Source organism: Balearica regulorum, chromosome 5 (genome assembly GCF_011004875.1).
Source record: "Balearica regulorum gibbericeps isolate bBalReg1 chromosome 5, bBalReg1.pri, whole genome shotgun sequence".
NCBI classification, from domain to species: domain Eukaryota; kingdom Metazoa; phylum Chordata; class Aves; order Gruiformes; family Gruidae; genus Balearica; species Balearica regulorum.
Window position 1 is genome coordinate 29,096,134 of NC_046188.1, and position 17,660 is coordinate 29,113,793.

General features: G+C 43.4%; 1 protein-coding gene across 2 annotated transcripts in view; it reads left to right on the forward strand.

The window, feature by feature from the left end:
• The window catches only part of EGLN3 (egl-9 family hypoxia inducible factor 3), a 207,736-nt gene that overhangs the window by 20,503 nt on the left and 169,573 nt on the right, over positions 1–17,660 (forward strand). Inside the window, exons 2-5 of one of the 2 annotated variants that reach the window (XR_012835650.1) lie at positions 1,304–1,423; positions 3,354–3,490; positions 4,168–4,241; positions 5,689–6,580. Coding sequence is in view for 1 of the 2 variants with exons in the window: in XM_075754007.1 (XP_075610122.1) it covers positions 1,304–1,423; positions 3,354–3,490; positions 4,168–4,241; positions 5,689–5,726 (369 nt within the window). In the remaining variant the exon portion in view is untranslated. Of the gene's footprint in view, positions 1–1,303; positions 1,424–3,353; positions 3,491–4,167; positions 4,242–5,688; positions 9,535–17,660 lie in introns of those variants that run through there. The other variant, XM_075754007.1, reaches the window with a different exon arrangement.

The following is a 17,660-nucleotide window of genomic DNA, read 5'->3' on the forward strand; positions in this document are numbered from 1 at the left end:
CCCCCGTCCCTCTGTGATGAGGAATGAGTGAGTGGCTGTGTGGTGCTCTGCTGCCGGCTGGGGTAAAACCATGACAGCTGGGAAGCAGAAAACAAGGCCTCTGGGGTTCCTAAATAAAAACTTCAGTTGCTCTCGGTAAAGCCTATACTGTCAATCTATCAACTGTGCTGGGCAGATTATTAGGGGCAGGTCATGAAATGGTGCACAGTCACATCCTCATTCTGGAGGGTAGGCATGTACAATACTCTTGTATCCAGGGTTGGGATGTTATGGTTTGGATGGATGGAAATCTAGATGGATAAAAAACTGGTTGGATGGTTGGCTTGTGGGAACGAGACTTCTATTGCGACAGCTTTAGTGGAGTAAACTCTATGGAAGGTGGGTGATATCACTGCCAAATAGTCCCAATAGCGAAGGACTGACTGAGGCAAAGATCCGGTACCCTATCAGCAGTCTCACTTGCTCTTCCCTGGTTAGGCTGCTAGCAGTATCAACTCAAGTTTAATATGTTTTTGCTGTAAAACCCCTTTTAAGACCTGTTGACTGTCGTGTGGTTTGGAGTCATTGATGGTAGGCTTATCTCATCGTTCAAGGTGAAATTTAAACTGTGAATTAAGTGATTGTATCAGCAAGTCTGGAGATGATCAAAGAGAGAAGTATGCTTCTGAAAGCTGTTTGGTTAGTTCTGTGGCTCAGTCCATGAAAGCAAACATGCTCTGCCCTGTGCAAACACAGCACAAAGGAGTTGCAGATTTTTGCAGACTTTGCTCTATGGACTTTTACCCACACCTCCTGGGGACCCTCACTTTGTGTTGGACCATAGGGATGTATGTGACAGGGACTGGAAGATGAATAGAGGAAGATGGTGGTAGTAAGGCGTGACATCCTGGGATCACTTTCTACTTTCGTTATGACTGCAAAAATCAGTTTTGCAATGACTGCTCAGCTTTAGAAATGCAAGCAAACTTCAGCTGAAACTGCCTCAAAGTCATGTAGCTTGTGGAGAACAAAAGCTTGTACCATACAAACCAGTGTTTTAGTTTAATTCAGGGTTTTTTCCTCCTACTTTAGTGTATATATTGTGAAGTATGAAGGGTATTTATTTCCAGTTTAGCATGTCACACTGACTCACCCAATGAAAGAAGCTTGTGCAAAGATACCTTCTGGTGGTGTCTGCTGTAGGTTTTGGATTGATCATCTGAAAAATGCTGAGTCAAACCAGTGGTGGGAAGATGCTTAGCAAATTAAAACTGAAGGTGGGCATCTTGTAGAATTTATTTTTTTTACAATCTTTTTCTTTCAGGCTATGGTTGCTTGCTATCCTGGAAATGGAACTGGGTATGTTCGTCATGTGGACAATCCAAATGGTGATGGGCGCTGCATCACCTGTATTTATTACCTGAATAAGAACTGGGACTCCAAGGTGAGTGCGCCACAGGGTTGAGGCAGAACATGAAGGGGAAAATACTTCAGAAACAGAGCTTTGGAGCTGTCAGTTGCTCTGTGAACTCTGGTGAACTTTTGAACAGCTGGTCTGTTCTTCATGGTGTTTATGGCAACCCTTTGGAAGTAAGAATCTGAGCTGTTTCCTTATTCTCTCTCACATCCCACACACATATTGTTTTGTTGCCATAGAATAAAGCTTCTAAGCACTGGGCTGCTGGCTCTTATGCTTTGTTTAGAGGAAAGAGCAATGAAGCACTAGAAAGAAAAACATAATCCACTAGGGAATAAGTGGATTCTGGGAGCAGAAGAAAATTACAGCCCAAATTTGGGACTTTAGCGTTCTTTATACTGTTCTTTCAGGCTAACCTGCAGAAGATCTTCAGGCAGCTGAAGATGGTTTTATTATTGTCAAGTGATGGGCTTGTGGTTTTATTATTGTGAAGTGATGGGCTTAGTAAGAGGAACAAGCACATGGCTTGGTTTGTCCTCTTCATCTTTGAATCCACCAGTGGGGCTCTTGGCAGGATGGTGCTCTTGTTTCTGCCTGTGTTACTATAAGGCAATAACGTCAGCTTTGAATTTACCATAACTTTTAAGTTAGAAACAAAATAAGGGTTTGTAAAATTGCAGAATGTCCCGTTACACTGTTGTTGTCATAATACAGCACAAACCATTCATGTGGATTATCTATTGAAAATTGCCCAATGTTTTTTGTGTCTCTAACCTGTCTTGACCACTTTAGGTGGATGCTCTTTAAGCACTGGTAAATACTATGAACCCCAAAAGTGAGTTCAGGTTTAGAGCCAATGCCACTTAAAAATGCACTGATGGAGAAAAACACATTCCTTTGCGGGGATTATGACAGTGAAACATCTCAATGTAATAAAATGAAGGAGGACATGTGGGAAGAAGTGCAAATATCCAATTTATTTGGTGGACTGCACTCTTATTCTAATAGTGAGGAAGCACTCAAGCGGACACTAAGAAAGCTAACTGAAATCCGGGATAGTGATGGAGACTATTACGTAGATGTGATGGTAATTTTATGCAAGTGTATGCTGGAGGAGATGCAATATAAACATGCTGGCCATTGAAAGCAACCGTGTTGCTTTAAACCTGACATAATAGTTGCTTATGGAGTTTTGCATGCCATGTGGAAGTACTAAGTCAGATTGTGTTGGGTTGATAGCATCTTTCCTGCACTCTGGTGCAGCATAAAAGCCTCCAAAGAGCCCTTTGACAGTAGCAGAGAGGAGGCAGAGTTCATCTGCATCTTTTGAAGTTTCTACAGTGCATGCAGATCACCAGACTTTTTCCCCTGAAACTCATGGCACGTGGAAAAAGAAATGATGTGGTGGAGAAACCAGGCTGTGTTATGAGGAGGGAAAAGACTGACTGGGAGCTATAATGCATTTGTGAGATGTCTGTTCTATTATTGGATTTGTAACTTCACTCTTCCCAGGCTGTTTTTTTTCCTTAACTCCTATATGATCAGATGCAGGCTCTAAAATACCGTAAGCAGTATCTAGCAATTGCTGGAAGGAGAGTCTGATCTTGGACTGGTCAAGTGGAGCACCCTTGCCTGCCTTGTGGTACTCCCTGGTTCTAGAGATGTGACTGGGAGCTCAGAAGTTTCCCAGTGTTAGTTACAGGGCCAATGCTGTCTTTATCTTGGTTCATTTACTTCAGCCAGATGTTTACACTGAAACATTACAAGCTGTTTGGGAAAATCAAGGTGGCCAAGAGATTCAGTGTATGGTTTTCCAGTGTTGTCATGTAGCTGTCTTGGTTATCGTTAGATGTTTATTCCTCATTTGTTGGGTGCTGAGGAGGAAGAAATAAGTCATTGTTCGCATGAATGTGTGGGTGTTTATATGTATGAAAAGCAACCTTTTCTTTTCTTTCAGCTACATGGTGGAATTCTTCGGATATTCCCAGAAGGAAAGTCCTATGTAGCAGATGTTGAGCCGATTTTTGACCGATTACTTTTTTTTTGGTCAGATCGAAGGAACCCACATGAAGTCCAGCCTTCTTATGCAACCAGGTAAGTAGCGTATTTGGTATTGATGTTTGGCCAGGAAAAACAAAGGCATGTCTCCTACCAATATTTGTATCTTAAATTATGGCCATCATGTGTTTGTTTCAATACACATGTGCATAAAAATATATATAGCTGGATTTTATCTGTTTTAATCACTGGAAATTCTCTTATCAAATGAGGAGAAGAACAAGCTTGAATGGGAAGATTCCTTGTGTGATGGAAAAAAAGCCCTTTTACCATTGACAGGAGAAATCTTCCAAGCCAGACATAGCTATTTAGGTGGGTTATACTTTTGCCCTCGTAACACTATAGGGATTCTTGGGGCTACCATCTGTCAACAGGCTACGAAAAGCTGATGTGATGCAGGGCAACCCCCAAGCTGCCTGCGGGCATCCCAGAACAGAAAAACATGTAAAGGTCCGTAAGCTACTTTTGCCCTCTGTTGCCACGGGCTGTGCACTCTTTTATGCCTCCAAGCAGAAATTCTCACCTATATTTCTATCTTACTTGATAAAGTAGACATTTAAAATGCTGTCTATATTTGTCTATAAAGATGTGCCATTTGCATCCTATTTTTTTTACTTACTATTCCAGTTTTGTTTTTTGCTTTCTCCATGAGCGTAAAACTCCAGGGCTCTATTTTAATAGCAAAAGTCGAAACAAATTTCTTTCTTTTATAGATATGCCATGACCGTGTGGTATTTTGATGCCGAAGAAAGAGCAGAAGCCAAAAAAAAGTTCAGGAACTTGACTGGTATGATTATTTTATAAATGTTCACCAGAAAGAATTTAATGCATTTTGATATTTCCACAGTCAGAGACAGACTGGGAATAACTGTAGCTAGATGGGTATGACACTAATTTTTAGAAAACTCTTTTTTCTTCTCTAATCACTAATCAGTTATTTTATGTGAAGTGGAGAAGTTGTGACAGAAGAAGATTCAGGCCTGGCCTCAGTATGCCTGCTGAGCGTGATGGGGAACACAGGAGGGGTGGTTTCTGATTTTTTTTTTTTTTTTTTTCCCCCTCCCAAATGGCTGCTGAGATTTTGTCCCACCCTGGGTGGCTGCTCCAGTCACTGGGAGTCTCAAAGCTCTTCTTTTGTTATTTCAGAAGTAGATTTTATCTCCTCCAAACTTTGTTTATCAGAAAGTCATGAGACGACTTACACAAACAGTTTCATAATCGTGTTCTCTAAATGTTCTGGCTAAACAGGGGCCTAGTTTCTATATTAATGAAGGGCAGTGGGGCCTGCAGTAATGCAAAATGGATTTGTCTTTAATTTACAAGTAGTTTCTGAGTGGGGATATTCATAATGACCTTGGAATATATAGATTGAGTTAGAAAGAAACTAAGTTTAGAAATATATAGAAGTGCATCTTTTGGCAGGCAGTTGCTAGAGTAGCTGTGATCATGGTGCACCTCAAGAGCTACCTGCATTCAGCTGGGTCTCATGGATAGCTTAAAGTCAGCCCTGAGACACTGCTGCGGAAGCCTGGGAAGAGGTGAACCCAGCTTTCCTAACAGCAACCACACTGCCTGCTGCTGTAGTAATGGCATATGAGTAATGGACTGTGCTGTCCAGAATGTGCCTCAACACCCTACCAGGGGCCATGCTCAAAAGTTTGCTGTTTGGAGCAGTTTAAGATCTGGTCTTCAGGCACTGCCTCAAGCAGTTCCTCAAAATACAGTGTGGAGAGCATTCATCTTTTTTAAAATGTCTTCTAGGCAGCTGGGGACCAGCAAAGTTGTAATTAGTCAAATGCTTTTCAGAACAGACTATTGTCATCTTTGTAGCTGGTATGCAAAGCAAATACTGGCTTCACCCTGAAAGGGGCCAAGAGTCTATGGGGAGGGGGGGGAAAGTATCACAGGCCTGGAGTCTGAAAGTGTTTTGAGCCACTTAAATACTGCATGAGTCATCTTCAGTTTCAGCAGGCCAAATGTACAAAACCTTGGCATGACTATCTCATTACTGTGCTGTGGATTCATACAGCATTTCAGTCCATGTATTGATTTCCTATCATGAGTCTGAAATGGAAAGTGCTGTCCGTTGGGGGGGGGGGGGGGGAACAAAAAAAAACAACCCAAAACAAAACAAAAAAACAACCCCAACTTTATTCTGTTTCTGAATTTTTAGATGAATGCCATCAGAACCCTCTGGCTTAACCACCTCTCCTTTTTTCATCTTTTCTGTGTAGATGCAAGGAAGAGAGAAGCACCTCTTAATGAAGACTAATTAACTGTTCCTGAACTCTTTTGTGAGGAAATAAGATCCCAAAGATGACTTCCATTTCCAGCAAACAAGGGCAAATTCTTGTTATGCACAAGAACGCACTGGCTGTGTCTAGCATGCGCATCTTATATTGATGGTACTTAAGGCAGCCTCCTGTCATGCCTGCATCTGGCAGAAGGAACACTTGTTTTCTATTTGCCTTTTGCTGGAAAAAGTAACCAGGGTTTTAAAAAAAAAAAAAAAGAAAAAAAAGAGTATCACTAAGCCTAGTGGTAGTGACTCAGCCGACTGGCTTTTGATCACTCTTGTAACCAAGATAATGATCATTGGAACTAGTGGTAAAAACCAGAGTCTTATTTGCACTTTATGGGGTGGGGGAATCTAGCTCAATGGGAAGGAGCTTTACAAGTTTTAAAATCTGTGGCAGACTGCTGAGGAGAGGTATTGGAAATGTGAAATTAAACTGGATTTTTGTAGAGTGTCATCTTATGGGTCTGTCGATGTACTGTTCATCACTTTGCTGTGCAGAATGTTGGCTCAGCTCTTTGACAGCAGGACTTTCCAAACAGATTTTTTGTCTAGTCATCGCATTTCCTGGATTTTGTTGCTTTTTCAAGAGTCAAGTTCTAGCTGTGCAGTTGTGCTGCCCTTTCTGTCCCAGGACTGAGGGGGAGAGTAGTTATGCATCTGTCTACAACTTTGTAAAACCATTTCTTTTCTTTTCTGAGCAGGATGGGTTGTACCTTTTTGTATTTTCAAAGCTTGGTAAAGCAGCTGTTTTCTCCCCAAAGTTTGGTAAACTTGGAAGGCTGATGGCATGCAATGCATTGGCACTAAAGGCCAATGTGTAGAGTTAAGTGGTATTTTTGTGACTTCATCTACTATGTTTTGTATGACACAGATATGAATCTGAAAGGAAAATATGTCTGGTAGTCTGACAAATGTATGATAAACAATGGGTAACTTAGACTTGATTTCTATGCTGCTTATCCTTAGTTAACACACTTATTTAACTTTGCATGTGTATGTAATTTGAATGAAACAGCGATTCTGTTTCAACTGATGTGTTACGCCAGGTAACTACTTCTGCTGTGCCCAAGCCATGAGATCAGATTTATTCAAATGGCAAAGCACGTTTTTTTTCTCCTTTTTCTTTTTAAAAACTTAAGAGACTCAATGAGTAACTGGTGAGCTATCTCCAATCTACCTGAGCTTCTAGAACCAGCACTTACTCTGCAGTTCAGAATAGCTCTTAATGAAGCTGGGAGCTGGTGGTGGATGTATTTATTGCTCACACTAATTATTCTCAACCTAATACACTCACTTGCATTCAGGTTTTTTTTTGTCTCATGTTGTCAGTGTCTATGTCAGACCCCACTAAATGTTCCATATAGATGCCCTTTGTGGTTTCCCATATTTTCCCATGCCACCTGCCCGTGGTGGTGAAGGTGGGCTGTCTGAGCCGCCGGCCCCTGCACCAGCTCCACGCTGTGCTGGGCTCCCATGCTAGCGATGGGTCTGCGGGCCAGCTCTGGTGCGCTTGAGCTAGGGAATGATAAGGTAGCACGCCATGGTGGCTATTAAACATCAGTGACAGAAGGGCAACAGCTGCATGGGACAGAAAAGAAATAACTTTTGTGACATAAAAAATAACAGAAATGGAGTATTTTTTTAAGTGGTTCTGTCAAAAAAAAAAAAAAACAACAAAAAAACAACCAAACAAAACCGAATCCCAAAAACTGGGCATCCTTCACCCTGTCTTTGAATTCTGAATGTAACTACAGTAGTCCTAAGAAATCCCATGTTCTCTCTGGCTTCTCCCAGAGATCCAGCGATGGTCTTATGGGCTGGACTTTGTTCAGCCTGACCACTGTGCACCTTAAGAGAGGAATATGAGGGAACATGTGTGACAAATATTCTTATAACTCAAGACTACAAAAAGACAAATAATCACTTAAATGTCCTTTAATGTTAGGAAAAACATTATTCCACTACAGTTGCTTCTAAGTAGCACAACATAGACTTGAAGGTAACTTGATATTTGCATTCTGCAATGTTCATGTGGGAGGAGAAAGATTTAGGGCTCTTCCCTGAGAGTGAGAGGTAACCCTTTGAAAGATGGTAGGTGCTGAGGAAAAAAAAAAGGGGGGGTGGGGCACAGGATTATTATTTAAAAAGGGGGGGAGGAACCAAACCTGTTGTATTGCTATGCAAAGTGGATAATGGCACGTAAATCTGGAACTCCTACATGATTTTAAAGGGGACAAAGACAGCTGAACCAGAGCAGAGCAAAGCTTGCTTTGCCTTTAGAAACTGTAACATTAAAAAAAAAATGCACTAGAAAGAGATGTTAGTACACATCTCACTGGAGCCTAGAACAGTGGAAAAACAATGGGGTGGGAGGGGAAGGGCTTTGTGTAAAGGTTGAAAAAGAAAGGTACTTCAGTTACCTCTATTGCTACCACCTGGCTTCAGTGGTGGTCAGCAACACGTGTGTGGTGGATGGAGTATGGAGCAGTACAGATGCATTTATTGTAAATAGAGTACATATTTTCATTTTTAGCCAATATCTTCCTGATCCAGATAGAGGAGAGAACAATTATTCTGTGTCAGAGAGCATGGTCTTTTTCTTTATTAACACATATAATTAAGATCAAAAAAGTTGAGGGCGCAGGGTTTTGAAACTGGTTCCTCATTTCTCTGTTCCAGCCCTTTACCCTGTTTCCTGGTCAGTGGGATGATCTCCTCAAAGATGCTGTAGTTTAATTGGGGGAGTGGGTGGGGTGTTGGTCATGTAGGAATGCACAGGCTTGATGTTTTCTACACAGATTTCTCTTGCCTGTCTCTGGAACTGTTGCAAACTGCTCTACAAGAATGAAATTGTCTGAAGAAGTGTGGGGGAAGCAGGCTGGTGCAGTAGGGAGGGCATTTCAAGGAGACTCTTTCCTTTCCTTGTGTGTTGTCTTCATGGCGAACTGTTTGAACCATCTATGGCTAAACAGGACTTGCCACCCAGTTGTGAAAAAAGAGTGTTTTCTCTAAGGCATTTAATTTTTAGTCCTCCAAAAGTTTTACTGGGTTTTTTCAACCTTTTGGTAATGTGCCTTCATCATTCATATCTGTGAAGATGTTACATGCCACGTGTGTGTCATGCAAGTTTTTCATGGCTCTTTAAGAAATACAATTGCCTTTCCAAATGCAATTGCATTGGAAAAATATCCAGAACTACCAAGCCACAATTTCCAACAAGTGGTTTTTGTTGTGCAGGGAGAAAAAAAGCCAGTAGAGAGTACTGAAAATCGAGACTATTTTTATTCTTAAACCTGTAACCACTGGCCTTTTGAGCAAGGTAGCCTCTAATAAATCATATTTTCTCTTGATTACTTCTGGTTCTATGAGGAATGGCCTCTGCAAAGTAGTGTCTGAAAAGATTTTTTTCCTTCTCCTTAAACAGTTTTAGTCCTTTCCTACTGAGTTTTTAAAATGTTGGAATATATTAATATGTATTTGTTGTTGTTGTTATTGCAAAATAGCTGGCTCTAACACCACTTGCATCTAGAAGAAAATGTATCTATTTGCAGGCAAATAACTAGTTCTACTTTGTGCTGTACTCCCAGCAGATATCTGAGAGCAAGTTATGACTACATCTTCTCTTGTCAGGTTGTATGCTGGTCAACAATGCTGGCACTTTGCATCGGATTGATACAGAAACCCCTAGTAGTATGTTACCATGCATCACATTTTGTGTTCCTGTTACTGTTAAAACAAAATAAAATGTGGCAGGAGTCAATAAACACTGGGTCATGTTAAATGTTGTCTTGTGCAAATCTTTTTTGTGTCTTACCATGTCCAGGGTTGCGGCGGGGGGGTGCAGTGCCACACAGCTGGATGAGGTGACTCCCAAATCTGTGGTTGCCGCTGTCGGGGAGAGCTCTGTTGCCATCAGTTTGGCACATTTCCTTGGTCACTTCCTGCTATTTTGAAGTTATTTACCTTCTAGTGACCCTCTTCTTGAAATGCCTATTTGTTTTCACACTCCTGTTGAACCAGATAACATTCTCATAATTCAATTGTCATCTGATAAGTTTTATTTTTAACAGTGTTCAGTGCTCACATCCTCCTCCTTTTCCAGCCTGAATCGCACAGTTTTCTCCTGCAGCTGTGGGGGAGGCTTCTCCCCACTCCCACTAAGAATGCAGTTGAATGAAAGACATTTTCACTTGTCTCTTAAAGTGCTGTGAACCTTTTTGAAAAAAAAAAAAAAAATTTTTTTTTTTTGGCAATATTGTGAATAGTGGGAATCCCCCCCCCCCCCCCCCCCAAAAAAAAAAAAACCAAACCAAAAACCCAAATCCAACCAAACAAAAACCCTGCTTTCTATGGTGAAAGGCTTGGATTTGACTTCTTTGGTTAGAGGGGAGAGAGTTCTAGATAATTTGCCACTTCTCTAAGCATTTGTTTTGCACCGTGGAGCGCTTAGAGCATGTGGAGCAGACCTAAGGAAAGCAGAGGGGTTTCTCTGCTGAGTATGCTCCTCACCCAGCTGCCAAGGCCTTGTCTTTTCTCTGAACTTTGACTAAAGTTTGTCTAAGCAAATATGCTTGCAGTAATTGTTATCTTACAGCTATTTAGGGGTCTCTTTCCTCCCCCACCTACCCAAAGGGATATGGCTAAATATACTTGCACTGACAATTCCCATGACTCTTGAGAATGCATCTGATATCAGAGGTTGCACTGAAAATTACAAAGTAGCATGACATTGGAAGAGAGGTTAGTAAAAATTGATTCCCCTTTCCCACATAATTTTGTCTCTGTGGAGTACTTCCACTTCAGAGAGTTAGTAAAACTCCCATCCTTTTTCACAAAGCAGAGATAGATTTTTTTTTTTTTTTAAAAATCTGTCTTGTGGAAAGAGAGGATAATTTCATCTACATGTGTGCTTATTTTAAACAATGCTGGAGCTGCTGAATAAACTACACTAGGCCAACCACAGTCAACAGCAATTCTCATGTGGCAGCAACCCCAGACAGTGCTAGCGTGCAGGTCTGCTCCTTTGCTGGACACCCACAGTGGTAAATCTTTCTGCTAGTGGCTGGAGAGGAGGTAGTTTGTGGACCCTGATTTTAACCAGCACCATGGAGACTGATTTTAGCAGGAGTGGGGGGGTGTCACTGTGGCTGCTAGTCCCAAGGTTTTGGGAAAGTGTTAGTCTGGCTGGCTCTTAAGTCTCCTGTGTGGGTGGCTGGTGAGAAGCAGGGAAAGAAAGACCCTGTAGTCCAAGCTAAGAGAGCTCTGAAGATCACTTGTGATTACATGCAGCTGTTCTTAGTTCCTTTAATTTTGAAATTTTTCTCATCTCGCACCTGTTGAACATCTTGTGCTGAAACACCTCAGAGTAGCAAAATCAGAATGGCAGTTTAAACTAGAGCGCTTAGGGGGAAAGAGATTTCCAACCAGCTGAGCCAGTGCATTTAAACAGAAGGGTTTCTGTGGCTGAATATGTCCCTTTTTTCCCAGCTGTGTCAGCCTGATTAATAAAAAATACGATGCCCCCTTACAAGCCTTGCCTCTCTCGTACAGCTGTTACTATTTAGTAACTTCCAGAACTGTGGACTTAAAACATTTTCCTGATCCCTGATGCCCCATGATCTATGAAGGATTGCTGCTGCGTGATCTTTCAAGCACCATAATGCTGTATGCAGCACAGCACAGAAGATTTCTCAACTGAGAAATCATCATCCAATTTAGCAAAGAAGCAGCAGAAGGGATGACACTACTCAGATGGTAAAAGTTATTTGAAGTCCCCTTTGCTCTATAGAGTTGCTGGTGTTGCTGTGGCAAGCTGGTTTTGTTAAGCTTATCTGTTAACAGGGCATATGACAGCAATAGGTGAGAGCAGACCCAGGCTAGGACAAGACTTGACCACAGAGTAGTGGTTCAGGCTCCAGGGAGTGATGGACAAGTTTGCGCAGCACCCTGGGAACAGCGGCTGCTGACCCTGAGCTGCTCTCTGCCAGTGCATGCCGTGACCAGGCACGTCATCCTGCCAATGTGGAAGAGCCCGGGGATCAGCTGGGGCATCTGATGCAGAAAGCTGAGAGTGGGGAGCCCATGCGTTTACTCATTTAGGGGTTACAACATGGAGCCATGACCACCCTCTGCAGGCTTTGCCTTTGCTCCCGGTGGAGGGGATTGAATTCCCAGCTCCGGTGAGGACCCTGGGCAGAGGGAGCGGAGCCATCCTCCATCCAGCATTACACAGGTAGGTATGGGAGCTGTGTGAGTGATGAGCCAGCAGCACAGCAGCAAAAACCCTGCCCTGGGAAGTAATGAAGCTCAGTTTCAAAGCAGCACCTCTCCAAGAACTGCAAATTAGGCTGGAATTATGCAAAAACGGGGCATTTTGCCCCATCTTCAGCATTAGTAGCATTCAGAAGTGAACTGAGGATGCGACCTGTGGGCACTGCAGCATCCAGTACCAAAATGTCTGTATCTTGTGAGAACTTAAAAGACTCAAATCCCTCCAGTGTGTGCAAGCACTACAAAAAAGTTACGGGATGGCAGTGCACACAGGAACTGGCAGGGGCCGGTTTTTCTCCCCTTCCACAGCAGACCTTGCAGCTGGAGCCAGGAGGAGTGGGCTCTTGTTCCCCCTCGGTGCAGAACAGTCATTTGCACATGTCCCACCTCCAGCAGCCTCTGCTCTTCAGGCTGGGGTCATCCCTTCCCAGGCAGAGGACGTCGAGCTATTACAGTTTATGAAAGATGACATTACTGTCGCTGTTCCCACTCGCTCCCTCTGATATCAGCGTAAGAAACCAGCTCCATCTCTGTAGCACCGTAGCAGATGCTCAGCAGCCGCTGCCTGTGGAAAGTGGGAAGATAAAAGCATCCAAGGTGCCGCTGGTCTCGGCAGACACGTGTGCGTATAAGCGTGTGAGTGTGTGTTTGTTTCCCTGTGCAGCTAGAGGGAAGCCTGATTTCCAGGGGGAATTAATCCGAGAAAGCTGAAAGTCGCTCCTCTGCTACCAGCTAATGTTGATAATATAAACCAGTTCTTTTTCCTAAAAGGACTGCAAAATGAAACCACCTAGCGCATCTTTGGAAAGCAGAATAATTTAAACAGCAGTAATTTTACCATCAAGCCTTTGTTACGGCTCCGTTAACCTCCCAGGCTCTTTCCCTTGCTACTGTTACTGGAGAAAAGATATGTTGTGTTTTCCACTGTACAGAAAGGATGCATTCCCTTTGCCAGGACTGACATAGGAACAGATCTGTAGTTAAAATATTTACTGTTCCTGAAAGATGCGTCTTTGAAATTGGTTGGTTTGGGGTTTGTTTTTGTTTTGTTTTGTTTTTCTCCCTAAGTAAACTGAAGGAGAGGTAGTTAGAAAAGCAGAAGAATAGCATCTGCTCATGGTATAACTAAAACTTACTAGAGCTGTTCTCACGAGGGAGCAGGCTTAGGCTGATGTGCAGCATTGTAGTAAAACACAGTGGTCTCCATGCCCTGTCCTCTGCCCCCTGTTTTGCAACACGGCATTACTGCAGCTCAGTCAGGAGCATGCAAAAAGTGGGAAATGAAATCGTAGCTATCGCTGCTATTGCACTGTTGCCATCTCTGGATTTGTTTAACTCGGCTGCATCTCATCTCTCATCAAATGCCTCCGTGGGGCAAAGCTCAGCCCCGGGCTGTTTTACAGAAGGCTGTCTGTGATGGACCTGATAACTCTGAGAAACAGGTCTCCAAAGTCCTATTCCAAAGAGCTTAATGCTCTTACTTGGGACTCCAGGTCTTTGCTCATCTACCAGTTGCCTCCCAGTCCTCACCATGGGCTGCTAAGCTGTTGGGGATGAGCCCCTGTGCGCCATCCTGGTGAGGCGAATGGCCCGGGATGAGTTTCGGCAGCCTCAGGCAGTGTCCTGCACGACCGCAAGCACGTGTCCCAGCTGCTCTGAGCCCTCAGGGTCTGGAGGGGCCTTTGGAGCCGATGGTGTTGGCCAGACTTAATGGCAGAGATAAGAATGGACCATGAGTGTGCAAACTTGAAAACAAAGGTAAAAACTTCTGGAAGCCAGGAAAACTGCATAACACTTTCATATCTAAACTGAAAGGAAAAGAAAAAGGAGAATGACACCTCACATTTGGCCAAACCTCAGGCTTGATCAGCCTGCCAATCATGCTATTTCTAACCACAAGCAAAGCACCCAAGAGGGCTTGGTATTTCCATGCAGCGGTACTGTGAAGTCTCCTGATCACCCGTGGGAAATGCCTGCCTTCCTCCTCAGTGACTGCTGATACCCCAATAAAGCGAGGAAAATGCTGCTATTTTTTTTCCTCCAAAGCAGAGAAAATAATTCACATTTTAAGTTGTAAAAATCTTTGTGTTTCAATATATGTCGTATTCATATGAAATTAAAAAGAAACTAATCAAGGCTCTTTTTTCTTCTTGAACTTGAAAACACTTCTAGAAAAGTAAGAAGAAGGATTTAATGGCATTTTTCTGGCAGGGAGAGAAACTGGATCCTTAAAGCAAGGAGAGAATTAGAGCTCCCATGTTGCATTTAAGCACTCTGTCCATACAGAGAGCAGAAAGTTATTATACAAAATGATTATATGCAGTTTACAAAGAAGATAAAATGGTAACGTCATTGCTGTTTCCAACCCAGCGCAGCGGCTGCCACTGCATTTGGTAGGACCCTTAAGTGTGCAGCTGGGGCTGCACTGAGGGTGCCTGTGGGTTGCAGGTGGGTGGTCCGACTCCCTCAAAGGGAGGATCACTTGGCCAGTGGAGCCGAAATGACGTCAGGAGCTCAGTCAGATGTCAGCTGCTGGGCTCTGCCAAAATGCAGGCAGTGGAGGCACTGGGAGAAGCACAGATCCAATGCCTGAAGTAAGTAGTTAGAAAATAAAGGTTATCACAGTGTAAGGTTAGGGGGCAATTGACAGAGGGATTTCAGGATCTCCTTGTGGATCTAGTTATTTTAAGTACCACCATCCTCTGGCACGTACAAGGAAGCACAGGAAATACAGCCAAGTTCACCAACTGCCCAGCAGACTAGTTAGAAAAGTACCAGTAGCTGGAACTGGGCTGCAAAACATTCAGCTTCTCCACCCACATAAGCAAAGTTTTCATTTTTCACTGATAAAATAAATCCCAGCAAGGAAAAAAGAGGTCATAGGCGGGGAAACTTAGATGAAAGTTGCCCCACACATGACCAAGAAATTGGTCAGCTTCTTAAAAGGGACTGGGCATCCCCTGCAGCACCCCAAGGTTGTCTCTGTCAGGGGTACAGTGCCAAGCCAGGCAGGTCAGGCAAGGTGGCTGTGCCTGGGAAAGGCCACAAGATCCGGTCAGAATGTAACCTGGAGTGATGTTGTGGCATGCAGCGACAGCGGGTTGCTTTTTACTTAGTGAATACTGCACTTTGTGCCAGTTTTGACACTTGTCCCACCTTTACTGGGGTTCAGTGGGTGCCCCGGGTTCATCACTGTGATGTATGGTAGCACATCACTCCATGCTTCAAGCAAGGGAGAATATGACTGTTAAGAGGTACCAGGGGCTTCTCTCATAAGAAGACAAAAAGAAAGGAAGAAAAAAAAAACAAACCCAAGAAAAAGATGTCTGAACAGACATTTAATAGGTGAAGGAAGAGGCTTAACAGACTTAAGCTCAGCTGTCTTCAGAGAGTTTTCAAAAGCTCACTGCAAACACTTCTGTTTCAAAGCTTATGCTCCTTTATCTGTGAGAAGCTAAACACTGGCTAATTCTTTAATTAGTTCCCAACAAGATTCTTTTTGTTTTTTCTGTAGCCAAGGCTTGCAACAGGATAATTACGTCTTTGGTTTAAAAACAAGTGTCAATACAGAAAGTTGTTTTGATTTCTCTTTCTTCAAATGTTTTATTTCCCCTTCCACTTAGCTCCCACTTTGCTGGTCCTCACCTGCAATATCTTTCCTTGATTTGAGGAAGGCTAATTACTTTATCGTTAGCTCCTTGCATTGCAATCCCAATGCATGGACATGACAGGGCTGGATCCAAGCCGGCATGATGAGCTGTGGCGCAGTTGTATGAATGCAGCACTTGGGGTGTGAACCCCTCCCAGGGCCAGGGAGATGAAGGACTCTGAGCCACCATCAGTCAAGCAGCTCAGCTCATTACACCGTAATAGCTAACTGGCATACACGTGGCCCTGGGTGCCCAAATGCTACACCGCGTGCCAGAGACCTACTTTTGGAGCTTCCCAACCTCCTGCCTACCACCGCAATCTACACTTATTTTAGCAAAGTTCCCAGAGCACCAGCAGATCTTCCTCTATTTGGTTAAGAGCTGCCTCAGTCTTGAAAGCACTGAGCAAACATGACTCTTCTGGGCCTGGGTCCCATGTGGACCATGGCAGGAGGGAATGGAGCTGCCCCTATGCCTTTGGCATGGAGGCGGGATGCCAAAAGCTGATGCCAGGCTTACCCAAGGAGAATCAAAACAGCTTCATTCACTCCCCAGGAGAAAATCCTAAATATTAGGCTACACAGTGTGTGTCCTTGTGGTGAAGGAGTGTGACCTTTCTGGTTAACTCATTGAAGCTGTTCCATTTCTGAGCAAATAAATACATTTTCATGGATTCAAGAAGAAATTGATGTAAACTGGAATATTGTGGCTCAGCTGTCGTCAAGAAAGATGTGGGAATAAATATTCTTCTATGAGTCCACTGGAAAAAATGAGTATGATCAGAGACGTAGAAAACATGACCTGTGAGGACAGGCTAAAAGAAGTGGGATTGTTTCTTACAGGGATAAGGAGAGTGGGGAGAGGGGTGAAGAAGAAAGTAAAAGCACAATCATAGTTTTAAAATGCAGGAAAGGTCACTTCAAAGAATAAAGAAGTTGTGTTTTGTTCTCTTTACTTGTGATGGATAACACAAAAATAATGGGATAAAATTGCAGCAAGGAAGTTGCCTGTTTGTTAGCTGTTAGGAAGAATTTTCTTACGGCTGGACACTGAACCACTGGAGTGCCTGAAGAGGCTGTGGAGATGCCATTACCAGAGGTGTGGTTGGAGAAACATCTTCCAGGAATGATGTAGGTAGAAGTGATGTTTTTCCTTGGAGCAGTGAGTAGGGGCTGATCAGACCAGATGACATGCCCTGTGTCATGGTAATGTAAGCATGATTTTGGAGTCTAAGAAGTGGCCAAGGTACCCATGGAAGGGAAGAGGTTTGGGGGTCGTCCTATTCTGGTGAACAGTTATGGGGACCACTAACACTCATTGGTGTGGGACTAGGTCAGGGCTGCCCCTCCCAAGGAGTGAAATTCAGCCTGATACTGCCGTGAACAGTTGTCCTCCCCTGCCCTCGTCCTTCTGGCCCAATACACTTGCAGGTACCCATGCTGCACACCCCATGCAGCAGGTCGGGCATGGAGAGCATGTACCCCAGGAGGGGTACACTTACAATTTCATGCCCTAATCTTTCGATCTAGTGCCTAAAGCTGTGGATTCTCTTCATCTTCTTCCTGTCTGAAATCCAGAAATTGCAGTTCTGAGCCTGATGCCCTTTTTGGATCTAACCTCAAAGTAGAGTCAAGAACTGATTTAGAGCAGGGAGCACATCCTGCTGTCCTTCCTATCCAGCACAGCCATGCAGCTGGTTGGACTGTTTTCTAGGAAGAATTGAGTAATAGGTCATCTTCAATCATTCATTACAAGTAGAACTAATACTAGGGGGAAAAAAAAAAAAGGGAATGATGAAGAAATATACAGCGGGGTATCAGAAGTCAACCTTTGGGAGCATATGGGGTTTTGAAGGCAGGAATTTCCGCTTCCTCCTGAAGTTCATGTCCTGATTCAAGAGAATGTGCATCCATTCAAAAGTCAGCATTTGCTGCCTCCGTTGAACATTTTCTCCCCTTTGCAAAGCTATGTCAATTTCCGAGTAAGT